The sequence below is a fragment of the Micromys minutus genome (genome assembly GCF_963924665.1).
Source record: "Micromys minutus genome assembly, chromosome: 12".
NCBI lineage: Eukaryota > Metazoa > Chordata > Mammalia > Rodentia > Muridae > Micromys > Micromys minutus.
In genome coordinates this window covers 976792-998862 of record NC_137981.1, presented here as the reverse complement: position 1 = coordinate 998862, position 22071 = coordinate 976792, and the positions used below count along the sequence as shown (strand labels likewise).

The 22071-nt window shown below is 39.6% G+C and overlaps 1 protein-coding gene across 1 annotated transcript in view; it reads left to right on the top strand.

Annotated features, from left to right (window-relative positions):
• Window positions 1-22071, top strand: part of CFAP20DC (CFAP20 domain containing) — a gene marked incomplete at both ends in the record, with an annotated part of 221166 nt that overhangs the window by 1175 nt on the left and 197920 nt on the right. The window contains 3 exons of the mRNA XM_080926402.1: window positions 711-800; window positions 5569-5662; window positions 12970-13042. Coding sequence (XP_080782528.1) covers window positions 711-800; window positions 5569-5662; window positions 12970-13042 — 257 coding nt within the window. The remainder of the gene's footprint in view (window positions 1-710; window positions 801-5568; window positions 5663-12969; window positions 13043-22071) is intronic.

The window sequence follows — 22071 nt, the reverse complement described above, 5'->3', positions numbered from 1 at the left end:
GTAGGTAACAAGCACTCTGTAGAAGATCCTCTTTCTTCTTCCTATTCGTCTCCAGTCTTGTTTCAATGGCATGGCAGAGCTTCAGTAAGAGCCCCTCCGTTTGCCCCAGACCATTTACCTTCCTGGGCCTTAGTAAGAATGTGAGCTGTTTCCCCTTTACTGAATACTCCTCAATGGCACTATTAAGTCTTTGCCGTATACCAGGCGTCATCCTTGATATGTTTGCTAGCGTCTGACAGGTGGAGAAATGAAGGCAATAAGTAACTCATTAAGTCAGAAAGTTAAAGTATTGATTGAGCCCCAGTCAGCATGACTGCATACAGTCACACACGATAAGAAGAATTTGTTGGCTTAGTTCACAAACTGAGGTTGAACCCTTTGGTCTGGAACTTTTGGAATACTCTGCAGATCTGATCTGTTCTATGCACGTCAGGTCAGTGAGCCCCATCTGTAATGTTTCTGTGGCTCAACTGATGCTTATCATGTTTTAAAAGTGGATTCCCTATAATTCACTACTAAGGTGACCAAAACCACAACGGTTGTGGCATATGTACCGCCAAGGTTTGAAGTAGGCGTAAAACCAGGGGTAATGTTTTCCCACATCTGTTAACTGGCAGACAGCTGGCGCACGGGTTTTAGACTCCTGGGGTGGATCCAGTTTCTCCCATAGCATTGTCTTTCACTCTGCTTTTCTCATTCTTATTTTCTAGGGAGGTGCATTTGTTGAAATTTTTAGTGCTCAGGGGAAAAATCCTGGAGCGAAGTGGAAGATCTTGGGCAGTCCATCTGTGATTTGGAAAGTAAGTATTAGGAATTAAGAGTCGGATCCTGGGAAGGTTATAGCACAAAGAGACCTTGGTCAGATATCAGAACTGATTTTCTCGTCCCTTCACCCTCAAAGGCTTTTGTGTTCTTCCCTCCTTAGCTGGTTAAGACTGCTACGTGATGTATAACTGCTCTGTGTCTTCTGGGTCCTGCTTCACCATTTTAGCTGACTTTGATAACCCTGGGCCTCTTGTTTTCCTGATTTCATCATCGCTAACACCCTCCTTAACAGCCTTCACTGCATTATCACAAACAGCAGGACCTCTGAAACTACCAAGTGAGACACACACACACGTCCTTCTCTGACCCCAGTCTTTGATTCTTAAGGTCACTTGTTCAGGTCTTCCTGTGTTTGTTCCTCAGTCTGATTGGGACCTTCAGGTCACATATTCTTCTGTCTCCCCTCTTGTCTGGTTTAGTTGCTTTCTTTCTCTCCATTGCGGAAACTAACATGTATCAGTCCTTTTCCAGTGAATACCTTGAGTGCTTTTGCTTTATCCTATAATTACGCTGACCTAGCCAGTCCTTGTCAAATCCTTAGTCGAGCTTTTCCTTGCGTCTGGGTGTCTCAATACTTTGGGAGAAAAATACCTACGGCTTTTCATATAGACAGAACTATAAATCCTGCCCCAGCAATCCAGGAAATTATCCTGCTGCGTTCTTGTCAATATGAGCTTTTCTTGTTATCTTTGCTTTCTAACCACCAAGCTGCCTATTTTCCACCCCATCCCAGCGCATGCCCTTCCCATTCACCAGAAACAGACACCCCTCACTTCCTTTCGAAATCAGGTGGAAGCCAATCCTGCCTGAGGCAGCTATACCTAAAATCCTGCCTCTGTCCATATCCTTTCATCTTGTTTAGAAGCAAGAGATGAATGCCTTCAAAGGAAGAATAAAAATACCTATTGATGAAACTTAAAGCTACCCCTGCTTGATATTTGTTAAGCATAACATTAAACACATTACACAGTGTTCTATATGGTAAATAACTTAGTGAGATAGGTAGCCACCTCTGATAGGTGGAAACATGAAGGCACGAGCAGACAAGGATGAAAACTGTTGAGTTGGTTCTGTGAATGAGGGAGAAGGGCCATTCAGTGAACAGGCACAGGGAAGTCAGGGGAGCCTTTCCCAGGTAAATGGTGCTGGGCTCTGTTGTGGTTTAAATATAAATAAACGTACCCCACGGGCTCCTACGTTTGAATACTTGGTCCCAACCTGGTACTATTTGAAGAACTTGTAAAAACTTTGGGAGGTGGGGTCAAGATCTAGGAAGTAGATCATTGGGGCAGGGCATCTGAAGGTTATCCTTGACCCTAGGTTTCCATCCTTACCCTGCTCTGTCTGCCATGAAGAAGCTCTTTCACCATTGATGCCGCCACTTTAATATTTTGCCAGGCTCATGGACCCAAGAAACTGTGGATTGAAACCTTGGAAACTGTGACTGTAAGATAAATACTGCTTGGCTTTCAGTGGTTTATGATGGATAGGTCATCTCAGCTGCCCAGGATAACTAACACAAGTGCTAAGAGTCAACCAGGCATCAAAGGAGAGTGGGGCAAAAGATCATTTCAGTCAGAGGGTCTAGTCCAAAAAATCCTTTCAACAGGAACTGAGAGAGCTGCTGGTGCCAATAGGAAGTGATTAGGTTCAAAGAGTTAGGTACAAACCAGCATATAAGTATTTTGTGGCTATGTTGAAAGTTTGAGTAAACTGGTGATAAAACTTAAATACAGGCCCAAAATGTACATAAGTATAATTAATAATACACTTGGCACATGTATGTTTATTACAAATACAGTATAGACACTACATGGACTTATTTATTACAGAATTCTTTTTTTCTTCTTTAGGGGTGGGGGAGGGTTTATTCAGCTTACACTTCAACATTGCTGTTTATTACCAAAGGAAGCCAGGACTGGAACTCAGGCAGGTCAGGGAGCAGGAGCTGATGCAGAGGCCATGGAGGGATGTCACTTACTGACTTGCTTTCCCCTGGCTTGTTCAGCCTGCTTTCTTTCCCATTTTTTCACCACAACTTGATTTTTAAAAAAACAGAGATACATGTAGAGATTTTTAAAAGCATTTTGGCATAAAACTATATGAATATATTTTTGCCAGTACTTGAATTTTTTTAAGGTTAGATAAGTATGCATTGAAATTTTACTAGTTACAATGAGCATAAAGTACATGTAAAACAAAACGTAACATGGAAATGGGCAAAGTTTTCTGGGTGTGTAAAGATTAAACATAATGATTTTGAATACCAAAAATTACCACAAGGCTATTTTCTTAGCTCTTGAATTATTAATGATGTAAGGTCTAAGTGTACCCCACTCTGAGAGGGTGTTATATACTTACTGGGTTTTTTTCTAAGAAGGACTGAGGTTTCCACTTTTTGGCCTTTCTTTTTTTGAGCTTCATGTGATCTGTGAGTTGTTTCTTGGGTATTCAGAGATTTCTGGGGCTAGTATCCAATTATCAGTGACTGCATATTATGTCTGTTCTTTTGTGACTGTGTTGCCTCACTCAGGATGATATTCTCTAGATACATTCATTTTCCTAGGAATTTCATAAAGTCATTGTTTCTAAGACTGAGTAGTACTTCTTTGTGTAAATGTACCACAATTTCTGTATCCATTCATCTACTGAAGAACATCTGGGTTCTTTCCACATTCTGGCTATTATAAATAAGGCTGCTGTGAACATGTGGAGCATGTGTCCTTATTGTATGTTGGAACTTCTTTGGGGTATATGCCCAGAAGTGGAATAAGTGGGTCTTCAGGTAGTACTATGTCCAATTTTCTGAGGAACCACCAGACTGATTTTTAGAGTGGTTGTACCAGCTTACAACCCTACCAACAATGGAGGAGTGTTCCTCTTTCTCCACATCCTAGAGTTATGTGGCTTGGAAGAATGAGTTAGGAAGTGTTCCATCTGACTCTATTTTGTGGAATAGTTTGGAGAGTATTGGTATTAGGTCATCAATAAATGTCTGATAGAATTCTGCACTGAACCCATCTAGTCCTGGGCTATTTTTGATTGGGAGGCTTTTGATAACTGTTTCTATTTCTTTAGGTATTATGGGATTGTTTAGATGGTTTTTCTGGTCCTGATTTAACTTTGGTATCTGGTATCGTTCTAGAAATTCATCCATTTCTACCAGATTTTTCAGTTTTTTGAGTATAGGCTTTTGTAGTAGGATGCTTGATTTCTTCAATTTCCTCAGTTTCTGTCCTTATGTCTCCCCTTTCATTTCTGATTTTGTTAATTTGGATACTCTCTCTGTGCCCTCTAGTTAGTTTGGCTAAGGGTTTATTGATCTTGTTAATTTTCTCAAAGAACCAGCTCCTGGTTTTGTTGATTCATTGTATGGTTCTTTTTGTTTCTACTTGGTTGATTTCGGCTCTGAGTTTGATTATTTCCTGATGTCTACTCCTCTTGGGTGTATCTGCTTCTTTTTGTTCTAAAGCTTTCAGCTGTGCGATCAAGTTGTTAGTATATGCTCTCCAGTTTCTTTTTGGAGTTACTCAGAGCTATGAGTTTTCTTCTTAGTACTGCGTTCATTGTATCCCATAGGCTTGGGTATATTGTGTTTTCATTTTCATTAAATTCTAGAAAATCCTTAATTTCTTTCTTTATTTCTTCTTAGACCATGCTGTTGTTGAATAGAGCATTGTTCAGTTTCCATGTGTATGTGGGCTTTTGTCGTCTTTGTTGTTATTAAAAACCAGCCTTGGTCCATGATGATCTGATAGGATGTATAGGGGTATTTCAATCTTCTTATATCAATTCAGGCTTATCAATTTTAGAGAAGATACAGTGAGGCGCTGAGAATAAGATTTATTCTTTTGTTTTAGAATGAAATGTTCTATAGATGTCTGTTAATTACAGTTGGTACATACGTTCTGCTAGTTTCACTGTGTCTCTGTTCAGTTTCTGTTTCTATGATCTGTTCATCGGTGAGAGTGTGGTGTTGAAGTCTCTACTATCATTGTGTGGGGTAAAATGTATGTTTTGAGCTTTAGTAGGGTTTCTTTTATGAGTATGGGTGCTCATGTATTTGGAGTATATATGTTTAGGATTGAGAGTTCCTCCTGATAAACTTTCCCTGTAATGAGTAAAAAGTGTCCTTCCTTATCTTTTTTGATAACTTTTGGTTGAAAATCTACTTCAGTCACAGGAGATGTGCATAATACATAATTAATTCCATATGAGGTTGTCCTGAAAGCAGAGAACATGTGTGATCACAGCGCGGGTTAGCTACTTTCTTCTGCTGTGGCATGGGGTGGCGATCAGCCTTGCACCCAGATGGAGATGTGCACAAGATTCAAGAACCAGCTCTACGCCAAACCAGATTCATGGCTTTGGAATCCTTTGAAGTTGGAGAACTTGTTTTTTTTTTTTTTTTTTTTCATTTGGAATGATGTTTTCACACAATAAAAAATTAGCCATGCGGTTAGTGTGGTTTTGTGTTTCATCCACAGCAAGTCTCAGGAAAAAAGCATCATCAGTGTTTGTGTCTATTTTTAAATCTCTTAGGAGAGAAAGATATATATGTATATATATGTACACACACACACACACACACACACACACACACACACACACACACACACATATATATGGAGAGAGAGAGAGACACTGAGGCTGACAATTTCCTATTGATTTGCATTTCCAGTTTTGTAGAAGAAGCCAAATAACATATGCTTCAATTACTGCTGTTTTCGTTTTGTTCCACAGGAGTTTGATAAGGAAGTTAAAAGTTTTGTATTTGTCCTGGAAGGCAGCAGCCAAACCAACAAAATCCAGTTACCAAAGGAGAATAAGCAAATTCGTGAGTAAGACTTCTGCTCTTGCACTTTTCTGTTTGGGGGAGCTGCATTTTGTGTCTTAGAAGCAGACATGCTTATAGGACTTCTGTGGCAGCTGCTGGTGTGGAGTCACGTGCTAATTTTAATGTGGAAATATACTCTATGCCATGCACTTTAGAACAAATCCTTCCCACTATCTTGTTGAAATTCAGAACTATTTTAAGACCTGGGAGATTTTTTGAGTAGCCACTTATAATAATATTTATTGAGGCTAACATTGGGTTCTTATTAGAAAATCAGGTGGTTAAGGCAAAATTTTGACATGAACTTAAGAATTTATGTAAATTACGAAGACTTTATATTTTTAAAGAACAAAAAATGATAAAAATAATTTATATAATACATTATTAGTAAAAGTAATTGATAAACCTTTAGGAATACTACTATCTAATAAGTACAGATATGAATATTATTTAAGATAGCTCCAGTAATTCATTGATTCCAGTGTGAAAATTAGCAAAATGGTCTTACAGCAGACAGAACCATGAGAGCTGACTGAAAGGTTGCAGTTGCTGGCAGTGAGTCGGTTGGAATTTTAGGCCTTGTCACCAGATTAGCCTTTCATTAAAGAGATGCAACTTGAGTAATATAATGTATTAATATAACCAGATTTCTCATGAACCTTGTCCTACCAGCTACATGTAGACCTTTAATATTTGGTAGAGGTTAATAGGCAGTTCTCTTTCACGTTTACCATTTACCGAACCTTCATTCATTAAGAACATTTATTGAGGGACTGCAGGTAAAGCTTGGTGATAGAGCACTTACCTGTAGGCTCTCTGGTTCAATCCCTGGAAACAAAACCCAAAACCCATGAAAAGGGACATCTGTTACGTTCCTTCCACACCCCAAGCACTGTGGGAAGATGTGCTGTTCATACTTGATTGTAAACTGTACAGATTCTAGGCGTTATGTACCATTTCAGGTACTATACATCCTAAATTTCTAAGATGGGAATTGAGCCATGCAAATCACAGATGGAAGATGACTGAAAGAGTAATGCCAGTGTTTCTTTATAAACCAATATAAGAAACAGACCTTGAGTAAGAACAGATGATTATCGTTAGGATTTTTAAATTGACTGCCATAAGTAAATAGAGCTTCCTCATAGTTCCCAGTCAGTGTGTGATTGACAGCAGGTGCTTTGCCGCTGCTGGTTTTCATTTTCATATACATTTGTATCTGTGAGTAAAGTGACCTGAAACAAGTCAAATGCATGTCTACAACTGCAGCTTTGTTTCCTTACGACAGAGAGGTGCAGTTCACCCACCTCAGTATGTCGACTTTATGGAACAGGTACATTGTAGGAACTTGGCTGTTTGAAGCAGGCGAGTCTTTTTTGCCCTTATTGTTGGGCTTGTAAAGAAAATCCAGCTGCCTTGTAGTGCCTCTGCATCTGTGGTCCTGGTGCTGATGGCAACACTCTGGCCTAGCAGCCTTCTCTTTGGCTCTGAGAAGAGTTCTCACTTCTCCGAAGCAACTAAATACAGACACCTTTTCCCCTTTGTATTCTTGTTCAGGTTTTTTGGCTGTTTTCCCCCTTAATTTCCTCTGAAATCTGGTTAAATGTATTATAATTACCTCTTTAAATGTAACGATGATGGCTTTTAATTAGAAGAAACAGAAGAATCTTCTAATGTGTTTCTTACACAATGCCCTGCAATTAAAAGTTCATCTGGCTTTCCCAGAGCATGCGCAGCACCATGACAGATTCGAGTCTGCACGGGCTCCCTGGCACCAACGCCTTTCACGCCAGCTCTTTGCAAGTTTTGATAAGAGAAGTTCACAGTTATTTTTGCTTGTATGAAATGGCCTCTGTGTGAGATTGTTATGGTTAAAGTGAAATGAGAAGGCATGTCTTGAATAGAGGAGACATGGCTTTCAGTTAACATCTAAATTAAGTTCAATTATCATTATGTATTCCTATTTTAAGAAAAAACATACACTTTCTGCAAACTTGGCATTCAGTAGTTCTTTTGTGTTTCTGACAGTATTACTTATAAGAAAGTTCAAAATGAAATTATGTAAGTTTGACCACTTCTAAATAGTAGTCTTTCTGAATTAAATTGTTTTTGAATCCTGAATAAATAAATCCTAAACAAATAAATCCATTGTGTTTCTAAGTTGTTAAGTTGTTAGTACATTTGTTTATCGCTGTGTGAATATATGCTTGCACCTTGTTGTATACGGACGTCAGAGGACAACTTAGGGGAATCATTTCTCTCCTTCCATCATGTGGGTTCTGGAAATGAAACCCAGGTCATCAGATGGGCAAGCAATGTCTATCTATTGAGCCTTCCCTGTAGCCCTGTGGTTTCTTTATAAACTAATATAAGAAACTGAGCTTGAAAAATAATTCTGTTTAGAATTTTTAAAATTAATTTGCTGTCATAAGTAAATCATGACTTTCTCATAGTTCCTAGTTGGTTGTATGTTCCCAGTGCTTGAAATGGTATAGAAAGCCAAGGATCAGTATAGTTTATAATGGGAATTAAAATTATGAGTCAGGTACCAACAGCGTGTCTTCTCACAGTGCCTTGTGCCCAGAAGGTGCTCAGTAGATATTCATTTTAGTATGCTTAGTGTTGTATCGCTAGGAATTGAACCCAAGCTTATGTGCCTGTTAGGCAAATAAAAGCACCTATCAAATGAAGTACCATGTAATACTGATTATTGCATTGTAAAGTTCTCCAGGTTATGAACTGTCTTCTTTGTAACCCCTAACTCCATGATGACATACAATTGCTGTTTAATAAGTTTATTGAGTTTGCCACAATAAGAAACTTTTACAATTCTGTTTCTAATTTCTAATTGTAAGCATCTGCCCTTTGTAATGACACTTTAGTGTATCATTCACCAGTTAGATAAATCACTGCCACCCTTCAGCATGGACTGTGTTATATGGAGTTGCCCATGTGAGAAGCATCACCATCACACATAAATATCCACCAGAGACTCTGTATCCGAGAGTCACGTTCAGAGTAATTGGTTTCCCCGCTGAATCATTTGAATCAAATAGTGTGTGTCCGGCCATCTGTGTCCCTACAGCCTGAGTTTCATGTGGCTCCCCAGGCCTCCTACTGCCACTTCACTATTCTTTTTAAATGATGTCTTGCTCCATTTAAAATCCTTAAGTGACTGTGACCTCACCATTGTATGAAACGTTCTTAGCAGAGTGACTAGTCCTCCATGTTCCCTAACTAGGGGCAGGCTCTCAGCTCACCTACACCTCTGGGAGCATCTGAGAGAGCTGGTACCTACTTGGTAGTACCTCAAACCCTCCTTCCTACTTAGCTCTGTGGCTGTATGCTCTCCCTGGTTATCAGCTCCAGGATCCTGGACTTTAAATGCCATTTCCATTTAAACTCCAGTCTTGCACACTAGGTATTTATTGGCCTATGTTCTTAGACTGCCTGAGAGTATTGGATAAAGTGCAGCTCCCAGCTAAGGCTGCTCAGAATCCCTCTCCCCACCTAGACTGCCTCATTTAAGTTAGCAAATAGCATTGTCTTCTCAACTGAGGAGACCAAAATTCCTCATCAAATCAGCTTCTATTTTTCTTTATTCTCTCATTGACTCTATTAAGGTGATATTGTTGGTACTGGCAAAAAGATTGGAACTGCTTCTTACCCCTTGGTGCTGCTCACCCACTCTCTCAGGCGTGGATTATTGCAGGTGCTCTCTACGGGGGCTCTCTACTATCTGTCATCAACTTACCCAGAGAGGAACTCTTCATTAGAAGTGATGTGTGAATCATGTTATTCCTCTCCTGAAAACTGTCCTATTTCTTAAACATAATTTCTCCATGGGAATATAAACTGTCTAGTTCCCTCTTAACTCTCTGGCTTTCTCTCTCATTGCTTTCTCTGGCCTGTGTTCCACCCCTTCAAGTTGTGTTGCTGTTTTGAAATCCAGCAGTCTCCTCTTTCTCAAGCTTTACCAGGATGGCATCTCTCCACACCTATGCTGCACACTGTGCCAGCCCAGCTCCGTTCCCTGTCCTGCCCTCTTCCCATGAACAGCACTGATGACAATGTGCAGTGGGAGGAGGTTTCCTCAATTTTCCAACTATTTTCAGAAAGCAACTCTTTTGTCTTGTTGGTATGCAGTAAAGTCAATCTGTATTGAAGAATTTCGTCAATGAGTGGCTTTTAGATTGGCCCGTGTCTTTTTCACAGTCTTCAAGACTCCACTTGATTGCATTTCAGATCTGTTCCTTTCCCTCTTCAGCGTCTTATACTAGCTGACAGAACATTTTGAGGTTGTTCCTGCTGTTATAGCCTTCCCCATGGTCATCCCTCCTCCATTATAAGATGGACTACTTTCCTACAGTCTGATTCCCTCTTTCCTGGCCCCTACCCTTCACCTGGCCAATTCCTGCTTCTTCCAAGCTCGGTTCCTGGATTGTTTCTTGAACACCTACCTTCACTGATCACCACATCCCCTCAAGCAGCTATGGTTAAATGCTGCCGTGGAACACTTGGCCTTCTCTTTTGTGAATTTTCTTCTCATATTGCACATTCTAAGAGGCCACATATTATTCCTAATATTTATATATTAGAAAAACTTTAGCAAGTCTTGTGAACAGTATGTGATCAATAATCTTTGTTAAATGGTAAAGCCAATTCATACAGATGATCCTTTGGGGTATAGATGGATATTATTAACCCAGTTTTATGGATGGAAGGGAAGTTAAAGATGCACTAAGGCTGTGACTGGAACCATGGACTGAACTCATCCCGAGTTTTCTGAGCAGCGAGGAGGACTGATTGTTGGGGCCTCATCCCACTTCTCAGATGACATAATCCTTGTAAAATGTATGATGTATGCAATCTGTCATTGGCTTTAAGTAAACAACTGTAAAACCACTGCTTACAACTATTGGTATGTTAGAAATTGAGTGTGTTTTTCAGCATTTAAAAGAAAAAAAAAAGATTTGGCTTTCCCCTTTAACAGGAAATTTTTATTTTATGTACTTGATGGACGTTTTTTAAATTAATAAAACTGATATTCAGTATTACATGGAGTGATTTTAAATACAGTGCAGACAGGAAAAGTCAGTGGAAATTTCTTGGCCAGGGGAACATATACTGTAAAGGAGTTCACTTAGCATTGCTGACGTACAGATTCAGCCTCTGAATGGAATGAAATCTCTCTGATCTTTGTCAGACCATCACCACACATGAAAGCCTTTTGGAAACTGGGGCTTTGATGCGTGAGAAGATTGAAAGGCAGAGTTTCTTGTCCAGAGGAAAGGGATCTTTCATTTTTAAAAACGCCTTTTTACATGCACCTCTGTGTTTGAAGGTAACAATACTGATTCCATGAGATTGTGGCATACATTAAGGGACCTTTTAAAGGGGTGATTTCATTTGATCTGGTGTTCTCCAAGCTCTGTTTACAGCTGAGGCCACTGTGGAAATGGCACTACACTCATAGACCAGTCAGTGTGAGAGACCAGAGAGGCTGGCTGACAAGCTAATCTGAAGTGACCTCATTCCCCATTTCACGTTGCTTTTATGGGTCAAAACTCTGGTTACCTTGCTAGGTCTGTCTGTAAATATGGTAGAACGTATTCTTAGAGAATTTTCTAGTAAAGCCTTTCATGTCCCTATTTCTATTTTGTTTTCCTCTGAACACATTTATGAGCTTGGTAATTTAAAAGAAGTTTTTCTTGTATAAGTTGACAAAACTATTAATAAGCATTAGTAAACAAACTTTGTCAATTAATATTTGTTTATAGAAAATTGGAGATAAAATATAGACATGGCCTATATTGCTCAGGAATATTATAAAACAGTTTACATTAGGAATCAGAAACCAAAATATCTATGTATAAAATTGTATATGTGCTGCTGGAGTAAAGTATATAAATTTATTTACTTTACTATTTAGAATAAATAAAACATATCATCACCTTAAATCAGCTGCTTTAGAGTCCTATGTCTGGCTGTCTCTCTGTCTCTCTGTGTCTCTGTCTCTATGTCTCTGTCTCTTTTTCTATCTCTGTTTCTCTCTGTCTGTCTGTCTGTCTGTCTGTCTCTCTCTCTCTCTCTCTCTCTCTCTCTCTCTCTCTCTGTGTGTGTGTGTGTGTGTGTGTGTGTGTGTGTGTGCGTACATACTGGGCAAGCATTCTAGTCATAGGCAGGTTCTGAACCTAAGGATGGCCTTTACCTCCTGATCTTCTGCTTCTATATCCCAGCTGCTGGATTGCATAGGACCACAATCACACCTGGTTCTTCTTTAAAATCTTCTTTTCTGACTGTTCATTTATGCTTTTGGGTCATAGACAAAGTTAAAGACATCTTTACATTCTACACAATCCTTTGTACACAGTGCAGATTTGTTCCTAATCTGTGTATTTCAGGCACTGTGGTCCTTGTGGGGTTTGTTGTCATTTTTTATTTCATCAAGATTTGAACCCAGGATCTCCTGTGTGCCCTGCCTGCCAGGTTCCTGTACAACCCACCTAGAGCAATACCCTAAGAAGGATGGCGCTAACGCAGCTGCTGGAAGCACAGTCCATTGGCAGATCAGTCAGAAGTTCAGAACATTAGAGGGAAGGAATTAAGTGACCTGTTTTAAAGCTGTAAAAATCAACTTTTGTTTAAGCAGTTAGAGTTCAGCTAAGAAAAATGCCACATGGGTTGTGTTTTTCTCCAAATATTTTTATTCATCTGAAACTAGTGATAGGGAATAAAAGTTATCTATTCTCAATGAGAATTAATTAAGAGAATGTTAACAAAAGTGAAGCACTCCTTCGCCCCGCTCACTGTGGACACGTTAAGACCATGTGATCTGGATCTGCTTCACGAGCTTCCCGCTGTACTTGCCCTGATTAGAATCGCTCTTCCTGAGCTGCTCTCCTTTACTGAGTTGTTAGTAAGACTATAAAATCTGTCAGTGAAGGAAAATAATTGCCACATGTTTTTATGGCCACTCTGATGACAATCTATAGTTCAGTTTGTGTGTGTGTGTGTGTGTGTGTGTGTGTGTGTGTGTGTTCTCTTGTGGCATAACCAAAGAGTGAATAAAAATCCTGTTTTTGATTTTCATAAAAATTTCACCAGTGCCCCACATGGGACTTTAAATGGCAGCATTGGTTGACGTTTGATTCAGTCGTCATCAGAGTCTTCACCTTTTTAGTCATGCATGTGTCACTGTAGGTTCTGTGCACTTGTGGAGCTGAGCTCTGCAGTGATGGTGTTTGTTTATGGGCAAACAGAAGTAGCCTGAACATTTCATGGTATATTTTTTCTCTCTTTTCTAGTTGGACTGATCCAGAGGTTTCTTGTGCTTCAGATTTACGTACCCCTGGGGCAGGACTTCTCCACCGAATTACTGTAAGATATATAGGACTTCTCTGAATGTTTTATATGCATTAGACATTTGATCAATTGAAGCAGTACTAAAATTAATTGCAAGTGTTGGGGTTTTTTTTTTCATTAAATAGTAGTGACTTACTAGGATGATGTAAAATAATTAAGATAACTTAATTATATTTCTTGGATATTTCTGTAATATGTCATATCTTAGAAGAAAGAAAGCAGCTCTTACCTGTTTCAGAAGGTGTAATGGATTATTATTTTATTTTGTATTGTGTCTTAGCAGACCTATGGTTGGCTTAACAGTGATTGAAAGACTTCTTAATGCTATATACCATAGTTCTGACCTACAGTTCATTCTGTGATTTTTAGAGAGGGCTGGGAGTCTCTTTATTTTTATTGACCTAGAAAGATTAGTAAAATCAGAAAAAAAATTACTTTTAGTCAGCTGAACTGTGTATTGTGAGAAATAATGGTAGCCATGAAAATAGCATTTAATTTGTAGTTTTATACAAAATTGAATATTTTCTAAGATTTCATTGCTGAATTTGTGCATCTTAAATAAATCATTACATGTTTTGTTTTTAATTAAAAGCTATACACAGTTTAAGCTTAGGCATTTGTCTTCCATATTGGACAAAAGTGAGTTGCTAATAAAGACAGTTTTATTATAGCTTTATTAGTGCACAGTACCCACTAAAAACGACAGAGACAGAGGCAGACAGACATAGAGTACATTCTTAGTATATGAGAGTTATTTCTTATTCTGTGTAAGCTAGGAAATTAATGACTTTTAAGTTGTCCAGGAGTCTGAGTGTTAGCTTTCAGAAAGAGCCTTGTTTCCCTGAATAAAGAGGAGGCAAATGGAATGCCGCACTCTCTGGTTTCACTTAACTACATGCCCTAAGAACTTGTAAGGTCTTCTGTCATCATCTATAGCCACTGCCATTCCATAGAATAGCTCTGAAAGAGGACCAAAGCATCATTTGATGCTCTTATGTACCACTTCCTGGTTTCTGCAGAAAAAAAAAATAGCATTTTCAGGACTCTAACAGCCCAGAAAGTGCTGCTGAAACCTTTATTTGAAGCACGGGAGAAACTGATTTCTGAATTGAAGGATGGCAAATTATGTTTCAGACTTGTAAAGCTCTTAACATAGAAATAATCCCATCCTATGAAAACAACACTGAGAGGAAAACTCCTAGCTCTGAGTGCTTCCAAAAAGAAACTGGAGAGAGCATAGACTAGCAAATTGACAGCACAGTTGAAAGCTCTAGAACAAAAGGAAGCAGATATACCAAAGAGGAGTAGATGGCAAGAAATAATCAAACTCAGAGCAGAAATTGAACAAATAGAAGCAAAAAGAACCATTCAAAGAATCAAAACCAAGAGCTGGTTCTTTGAGAAAATTAACAAGATTAGTAAACCCTTAGCCAGACAAACTAGAGGTCAATCAGAGATTATCCAAATTAACAAAATCGGAAAGGAAAGTGGAGACATAACAACAGAAACTGAGGATATTTAAGAAATCATCAGATCCTACTACAAAAGCCTATACTCAACAAAGCTGAAAAATCTGGAAGAAATGGATGAATTCCTAGACAGATACAAGATCCTAAACTTAAACCAGGAACAGGTAAACCATCTAAATAATCCCATAACACCTAAAGAAATAAAGGCAGTCATCAAAAGCCTCTCAACCAAAAAAAGCCCAGGTCCAAATGGATTCAGTGTAGAATTCTATCAGACATTTATTGAGGACATAATACCAATACTCTCCAAACTATTTCAAAAAATAGAGTCAGATGGAACACAACCTAACTCATTTTTGGAGGCAACAATAACCCTCGTTCCTAAACCACACAAAGGCCCTACAAGGAAAGAGAATTTCAGACCAATCTCACTTATGAACATTGATGCAAAAATACTCAACAAAATCCTTGCAAACACAATTCAAGAACACATCAAAATGATCATTCAGCATGATCAAGTAGGCTTCATCCCTGGGATGCAGGGATGATTTAATATGTGGAAATTCATCAACGTGATTCACAATATAAGCAAACTCAAAGAAAAAAACCACATAGTCATCTCATGAGATGCTAAAAAAGCATTTGACAAAATTCAACACCCCTTTATGTTAAAAGTCTTGAAAAGAACAGGAATCCAAGGCCCATACCTAAACATAATAAACCAGCAAACCAACAGCCAACATCAAACTTAATGGTGAGAAACTTGAAGCAATCCCACTAAAATCCAGGACTAGACAAGGCTGCCCACTCTCCTCCTACCTATTCAACATAGTACTGGAAGTCCTGGCTGGAGCAATTAAACAGCAAAAGGAAATCAAAGGGATACAAATTGGAAAGGAGTAAGTAAAAACATCACTGTTTGCAGATGACATAATAGTGTATGTAAGTGACCCCAAAAATTCAACCAGAGAACTCCTACAGCTGATAAACAAGTTCAGCAAAGTGGCTGGATATAAAATTAACTCAAACAAATCAGTAGCCTTCCTCTACTCAAAGGACAAACATGCAGAGAAAGAAATTATGGAAAAGATACCCTTCACAGTAGTCACAAACAATATGAAATATTTTGGTATGACTAACTAACCAAGTGTAGGACCTGTATGACATGAACTTCAAATCTCTAAAGAAGGAAATCGAGGAAGATCTCAGAAAATGGAAAGATCTCCCATGCTCATGGATTGGAATATTGTAAAAATGGCCATCTTACCAAAAGCAATCTACAGGATCAATGCAATCCCCAACAAAATTCTAAGCCAATTCTTCATAAAGTTGGAAAGAGCAATGTGCAAGTTCATCTGGAATAGCAAAAGACCTAGAATAGCGAAATGCATCCTCAACAACAAGAAAACATCTATGGGAATCAACATTCCTAACCTAAAGCTATATTACAAGGCTATTGTGCTAAAAACTGCATGGTACTGGTACAGAGATAGGCATGTGGATCAATGGAATAGAATAGAAGATCCAGAAATAAGTCCTTACATATATGGTGACCTGATTTTTGGCAAAGGAGCTGTAAATATTCAATGGAAAAAGGACTGCCTCTTCAACAAATGGTGTTAGTCCAACTGGCACTCAGCATGCAGAAGAATGAAGAAAATAGACCCTTCCTTATCTCCTTGTACAAAGCTTAAGTACATGTGAATCAAAGATCTTCACATTAAACCAGGTACACTTAAACTATTAGAAGAGAAAGTAGGGAAAACCTTAGAACACATAGGAACAGGAGAAAATTTCCTAAACAGAACACCAATGGTTCTTGCTCTAAGGTCAAACATTGACAAATGGGACTTAATGAGATTGCAAAGATTCTGTAAGGCTAAGGACACTGTCAAGAAAACAAAACGACCGCCAACAGTTTGGGGAAACATCTTTACTAACCCCACATCTGATAGAGGCCTACTATTGAAGGCATACAAAGAACTCAGGAAGTTAGACTCCAGAAAATCAAACAACCCTATTAAAATAGTGGGTACAGAGCTAAACAAAAAGTTCTCTATTGAGGAATATCGAAAGGTTGAGAAGCATCTGCGGAAGTGCTCGACATCCTTAGCCATCAGGGAAATGCAAATCAAAACAACCCTGAGATTCCACCTCATACCAGTCAGAATAGCTAAGATCAAAACTTCAGATGACAGCAGATGCTGGTGAGGATGTGGAGAAAGAGGAATACTTGTCCATTGTTGGTGGGGTTGTAAGCTGGTACAACCAACTGGAAATCAGTCTGGCAGTTCCTCAGAAAATTGAACATAGTACTACCTGAAGACCCAGTTATTCCACTTCTGGGCATATAATACAGACACGCTCTAACATACAACAAAGACATATACATCCTAATATCCAGAAGCTGGAAAGAACCCAGATATCCTTCATTAGATGAATGGATACAAAAATTGTGGTATATTTACACAATGGAATACTACTCAGTTATCAGAAACAATGACCTTATGAAATTCCTAGGAAAATGGATGTATCTAGAGAATACCATCCTGAGTGAGGTAACCCAGTCACAAAAGAACAGAGATAATATGTAGTCACTGATAATTGGACACTAGCCCCAGAAAGCTGTGAACACCCAATTAACAACTCAGAGACCATATGAAGCTCAAAAAAAAAAAAAAAAAAAGAGGGGCCAAAAAGTGAAAGCCTCAGTCCTTCTTAGAAAAAAAAAAAAAAAAAAACTACAACATTAAGTGTATAGCACCCACTCAGAGTCAGGTACACCTAGACCTTAAATCATTAATAATTCAAGAGCTATGAAGATAACCTGTGGCAATTTTTGGTATTTTAAAGTCATTATGTTTAATCTTTACACACCAAAAAAAACTTGGACTATTTTCATTTTACATTTTATTTTACCTGTACTTTATGCTCATTGTAACTAGTAAAATTTCAGTGCATACTATCAAACCTTAAAAAAAAAATCACGTACTGACAAAAATATATTCATATAGTTTCATACTAAAATGCTTATATAAATCTGTACATGTATGTCTGTTTTTAAAAATTAAGTTGGGAAAAAACAAGAAAAAAGAAATCCCATCCTGCTCTCTCTTTACCTGGATCTCACCACCCACACTTTGAGCTTCTTCAAAGCCGTGTTAAAGGTCTTCCTAGTCAGCCTTTGGATCAGAGACCTTTGAGTCCCTTGGCTGGGCCTTAGAACAGGATTCCTGGCCAATGAAACCTCTTGTTTTCTTGGCAAAATTAAGCTTTATTTGTGCATAAGCACTTGAGTATATCACCCTAGTCTAGGTGACATACAATCTTAATTAATTTAAATGACAACTAAAGCTTTAATTATTAAAAAGCCAAGGGGTATCTTTAACCAGGAGAGAAGGTGGTACCTAAGTCAACTCAACCACTCTTTGCTCCCATATTGTTAGGGCTCTTGGCCTGTTTAAATATGGGAAGCAGTTTTGAGACGAGTCAGGATTAATGGTCCGACTGCAGATATGGTCCACTGTAATCATTGATTTCTGTGTCCTCATGTCCACGTGGAAAGTGGGCAGAATTTTTTAAATGATTTTGGTTTTATAATTCTAAGAAAGTAAGTTCTCCAGAATCAAAATGTTAAAACTATTCAGGGATATGAGTGAGCTCTCTGTCCTGACTGGTTTGACTTACATGGATGGAATTTGTTACTGATAGTCAAAAAGAATTCTGTTTCCTGCAGAAATGACAAGGACCTTGTTTCAGAACAGGAAGACAGAATGATAGGTATAGATTTTCCTTCTAACACATTCCCCCTGCTTCACAGAAAGGGCTTTCTTTCCGTTCCCTTCCTGTTGCACTGTTCCTGGCAGCGTAGCCCTAGGCTATCTTAAATAATACAGTTCTCCTAACAAGTTTGGAAAGTTGTCTAGCAGAACCACATCTGGCTTCTAAATTCCTCCATTGTGAGATGAGGTAAAGGCATTTTGTCTCACAAAGGTTTTTGCTATCCATCAAGAGCTTTTCCTAAATGTGGTCTTGCCTGCTGGTTTAGGAGTTTCGCCATCATGGCCTCAGCCTCTTCCTATGTCTTTTATGTCTTATGCTACGGGGATGATTTATTGTGCCCAGGAGGAGGTGGTGAGCAGGGACTGGGGGATGCTTTAGAACTAGCAGCTGCTCAGCTTTAGGGCTTCTTCATTCATGAGAAATTACTAACGACCCAGTATTGTCGGGCAGTCTGGTGCCCAGGGGATTTGAAATGCTTTATATCTGCACTGGTCTCCCCAGCTCGCTGCTGTTTTCCTACTTCCCCAACACCATCACTGTTGTTCCAGCTTTCCTCTGGACTTCCCAGCTTCCTCCCTTTACTGTGTCTACACTGACTGCAGTCACTGTGAGCTGTCTCTAGAAAATGGTACACCATAGATGAACTCCTATGGCTTTTCCATTCTGTGTGTCCTGGTTCATCCTTTTCTCAGACCCTCCACTCTGACTGTTACTGCTCAGGCACCATGCCTTCCCATCCTCCACTCTGAGGGTGTTACTGCTCAGGTCCCCTTTTTTAGATTTTGGTGCACAATTAGTTTCTGTCCCCAACTCTTCCTAGCCAGTTTTCTACTCAATAGAATTTCTTCTTCTAAAAAGCTGGGGTGGGTTTTTGTTGTTGTTTTGTTTTGTTTAATTCTTCCCTCAAAGTAAAGGAGAACATGTTTTAGGCCCTTTTCTAGCACCTCATTTGATTTCTTTATTGAAACCGTAAAAGTGCCTAACGATGGACTTTAGTGATAGAGTTTTGAGTTCCGTGAAGACCAGACTGTGTCTATTGGACTCGGCACACGATTCTGGCACTTAGTAGTGCTTCTGAAATGTGGATGCATGGGCGAGATGGTGGCACACCACTGGCTGCAGAGTCTGATCCGTCCTCATCCATCGCACTCTGAGAGCAGAAGACCATTTCCATCTCAGTAGGTATCGGACGACAGAAGAACGGGATCTGTGGGACTGTGAAGTGTGAGGTAGAAGATGCGGAAAGACCTGCATCTTCTGGGGAGCTTAGTGGTAAATTACATCAGTTGTTTCAACTGTGGAGCGACAATACCAACCCTTCACTGGTACATTATAGGTTCTGAATGAGAAAATTAATACAAAGTAGTAATCATTTCTACTTACTAAAAATTGTATATCTGAGAGTTACATTATCATTCTGGATAGTTTGCTTAGTCTAGTTTAATAAATACAAAAAATAAGCTTCTTGGCAGCTCATAACTATCAGCCATTTGGTCACTGATTAATCTGAAGTCCAAACGATGGACTGGTCAGTACATATAGTCCTATTAGTTCCTGAAGCAGGTTTCAGATGCTTAGTTTATGGCGAGGACCTATGCTCCACGTCACTGCCCCAGGGTCCTACTTGCCATCCTGATGCTCTTCTGACGATACCCATACAGTGAGAGCAGATATGCAGAAAATCCTTCAGCTGAATCTTAGCATAAGATGAAGATGCAAAGGTATACATTTTCAGGGGCTTCTCATAATGGTATACTCAGAGAAGGGAAAGGCTTCTTGCTGGGCTCTTTCCACTCAACTCCTTTGAAGGAAAGAAATGATTGAATCAAATTTTTTGAAAATCATGAGCACAAGCTGTTTGTTGATTCTTTACTTTGGTTCTTTTGTAGACCTCCATTTCTTTTAAACATCATAGAACAGCATCGTTCAACATGTACTCATGGTTAAGATGGGTACAGACCGTCACAAGATTTAAAGAGGGTTTCACTGTCCCAGCAGATGTGACTAGCAGTGTCGTAGCAGAATTCTCCTACTTTTCAGTATGGGTGTCTGCCTGCCTTACTTTTTAATAAAGGTCACTTCAATTTACATCATTTGTGGTACTAGTTGCAGTTTTCCAAAATATTTCAGTGTAACTATGACCAACTGACTTGACTGAACAGCAGCTTTCTAAAACTTTTGTCCTTTTTGTAACTTTCCAAACTGTGATGCACTGTGGGCCAGCAGTCGTAGGTGCTGACACCCAGTACTCAGGAGGAGCACCCGGACCCAGTGCTCAGGAGGAGCACCCGGACCCAGTGCTCAGGAGGAGCACCCGGACCCAGTGCTCAGGAGGAGCACCCGGACCCAGTGCTCAGGAGGAGCACCCGGACCCAGTGCTCAGGAGGAGCACCCGGACCCAGTGCTCAGGAGGAGCACCCGGACCCAGTGCTCAGGAGGAGCACCCGGACCCAGTGCTCAGGAGGAGCACCCAAACCCACGCTGCGGGGAAGATCTAACTGCATCTTGATTAAAAATCCATCCTTGCTCTACTTCATGCCGTCGGTCATACTGAATGGTTTTGCATTCATTTGAGCAGACATTTTTGAGCTGCCTTAGTTCTTTTCTCGGTCCTGATTCTGTCCTTATCTCTATGAATCCTGAGATTTTGGACTGTTATGTCACCAGTGATTTGACATTTTTTTCAGCCAGTACTTTTTCTGTTAACAATGCTGTGGAAGCCCGTGTACGAGCCTTGATGTGCTCTTGGCAGAGGTTAAGGTTCTTAGTCCAAGGGTCTTAGCGGGTGTTATTGCTACAGGGCTCCATATATTGGACCTTCAGCTATCGAGGGCATTGCTCCTGTTCAGATTCTGACAAAGGTAGAAAGGAAACACTGGTTTGTTTGTTTTTAAAGATAGATCCCTAAAAGAGTATGTAGCTTCTTCAATGAGACAGAGTGACTCTGAAATTGTATCTGAATAGAACCTAGAAATTCAGCTTGGGATTTATGTTTTTTCCAGAATGTTTCTCTTGTGTTACCCACACCCAGCTGCATAGCCCTGGGCATGACACCTACATGTCTATCCCGTTCTTCCTCAGTAAGTGAGAATAAGAACGGTTTATGGTCAGAGTTCATTGTAGATAGCGTTTCTCTGTCTTTCCTAAGAAATTTTAGGGTGGTGTAGACTTCAAAGATGCCCTTCCCAAGTCTGTACCATAGAAAACTGAAACATCCTCCCAAACAAAGCCTAACTCAGGCTAACTTAATGAAAGTTTCACTAATGTGACCTTTTCTATTTTCTACTTACCGAAGCAGATGAAGAAGTCAGAAAAGACTTTGTGCCTGCCTTTTTCTACCTCAGCCATGTCAGAAACAGCAGACCTGCTTGCGCATGCGCTCCTGTTCCCCTTCCTATACCTGACATCATCTTGGCCTCCTGAAAGCCAGCACAATTGAGAGAATGCCTGGATTTTGTATCTTTGGGTCAGGGTGACACTGGCAAAAGCTTTCGAGATTGTATTCATTTAACCAAGCAAGCACTGAGGGAAATTCTTTCTCTTTGTCATTTTGAAGCCTTCCCTTGAAGAACATAATGGTCTCTGTCTCACTCCCAAGTTACTTGTAAAATGATGAGACAATATCCGAACGCAAACTATTATGTTATTCTATGGAATCCTTCTTTCCTTCTGTGAAATCTTTCATGTTACCACCTGTAGCCTGCCTCAGATTGGGGGAAATGGCAGCAGCAACAGCTCCCTCCACACAAGAGCTGCGGACCGGAGCAGCACTGCATGCTTCCTACCTATTCT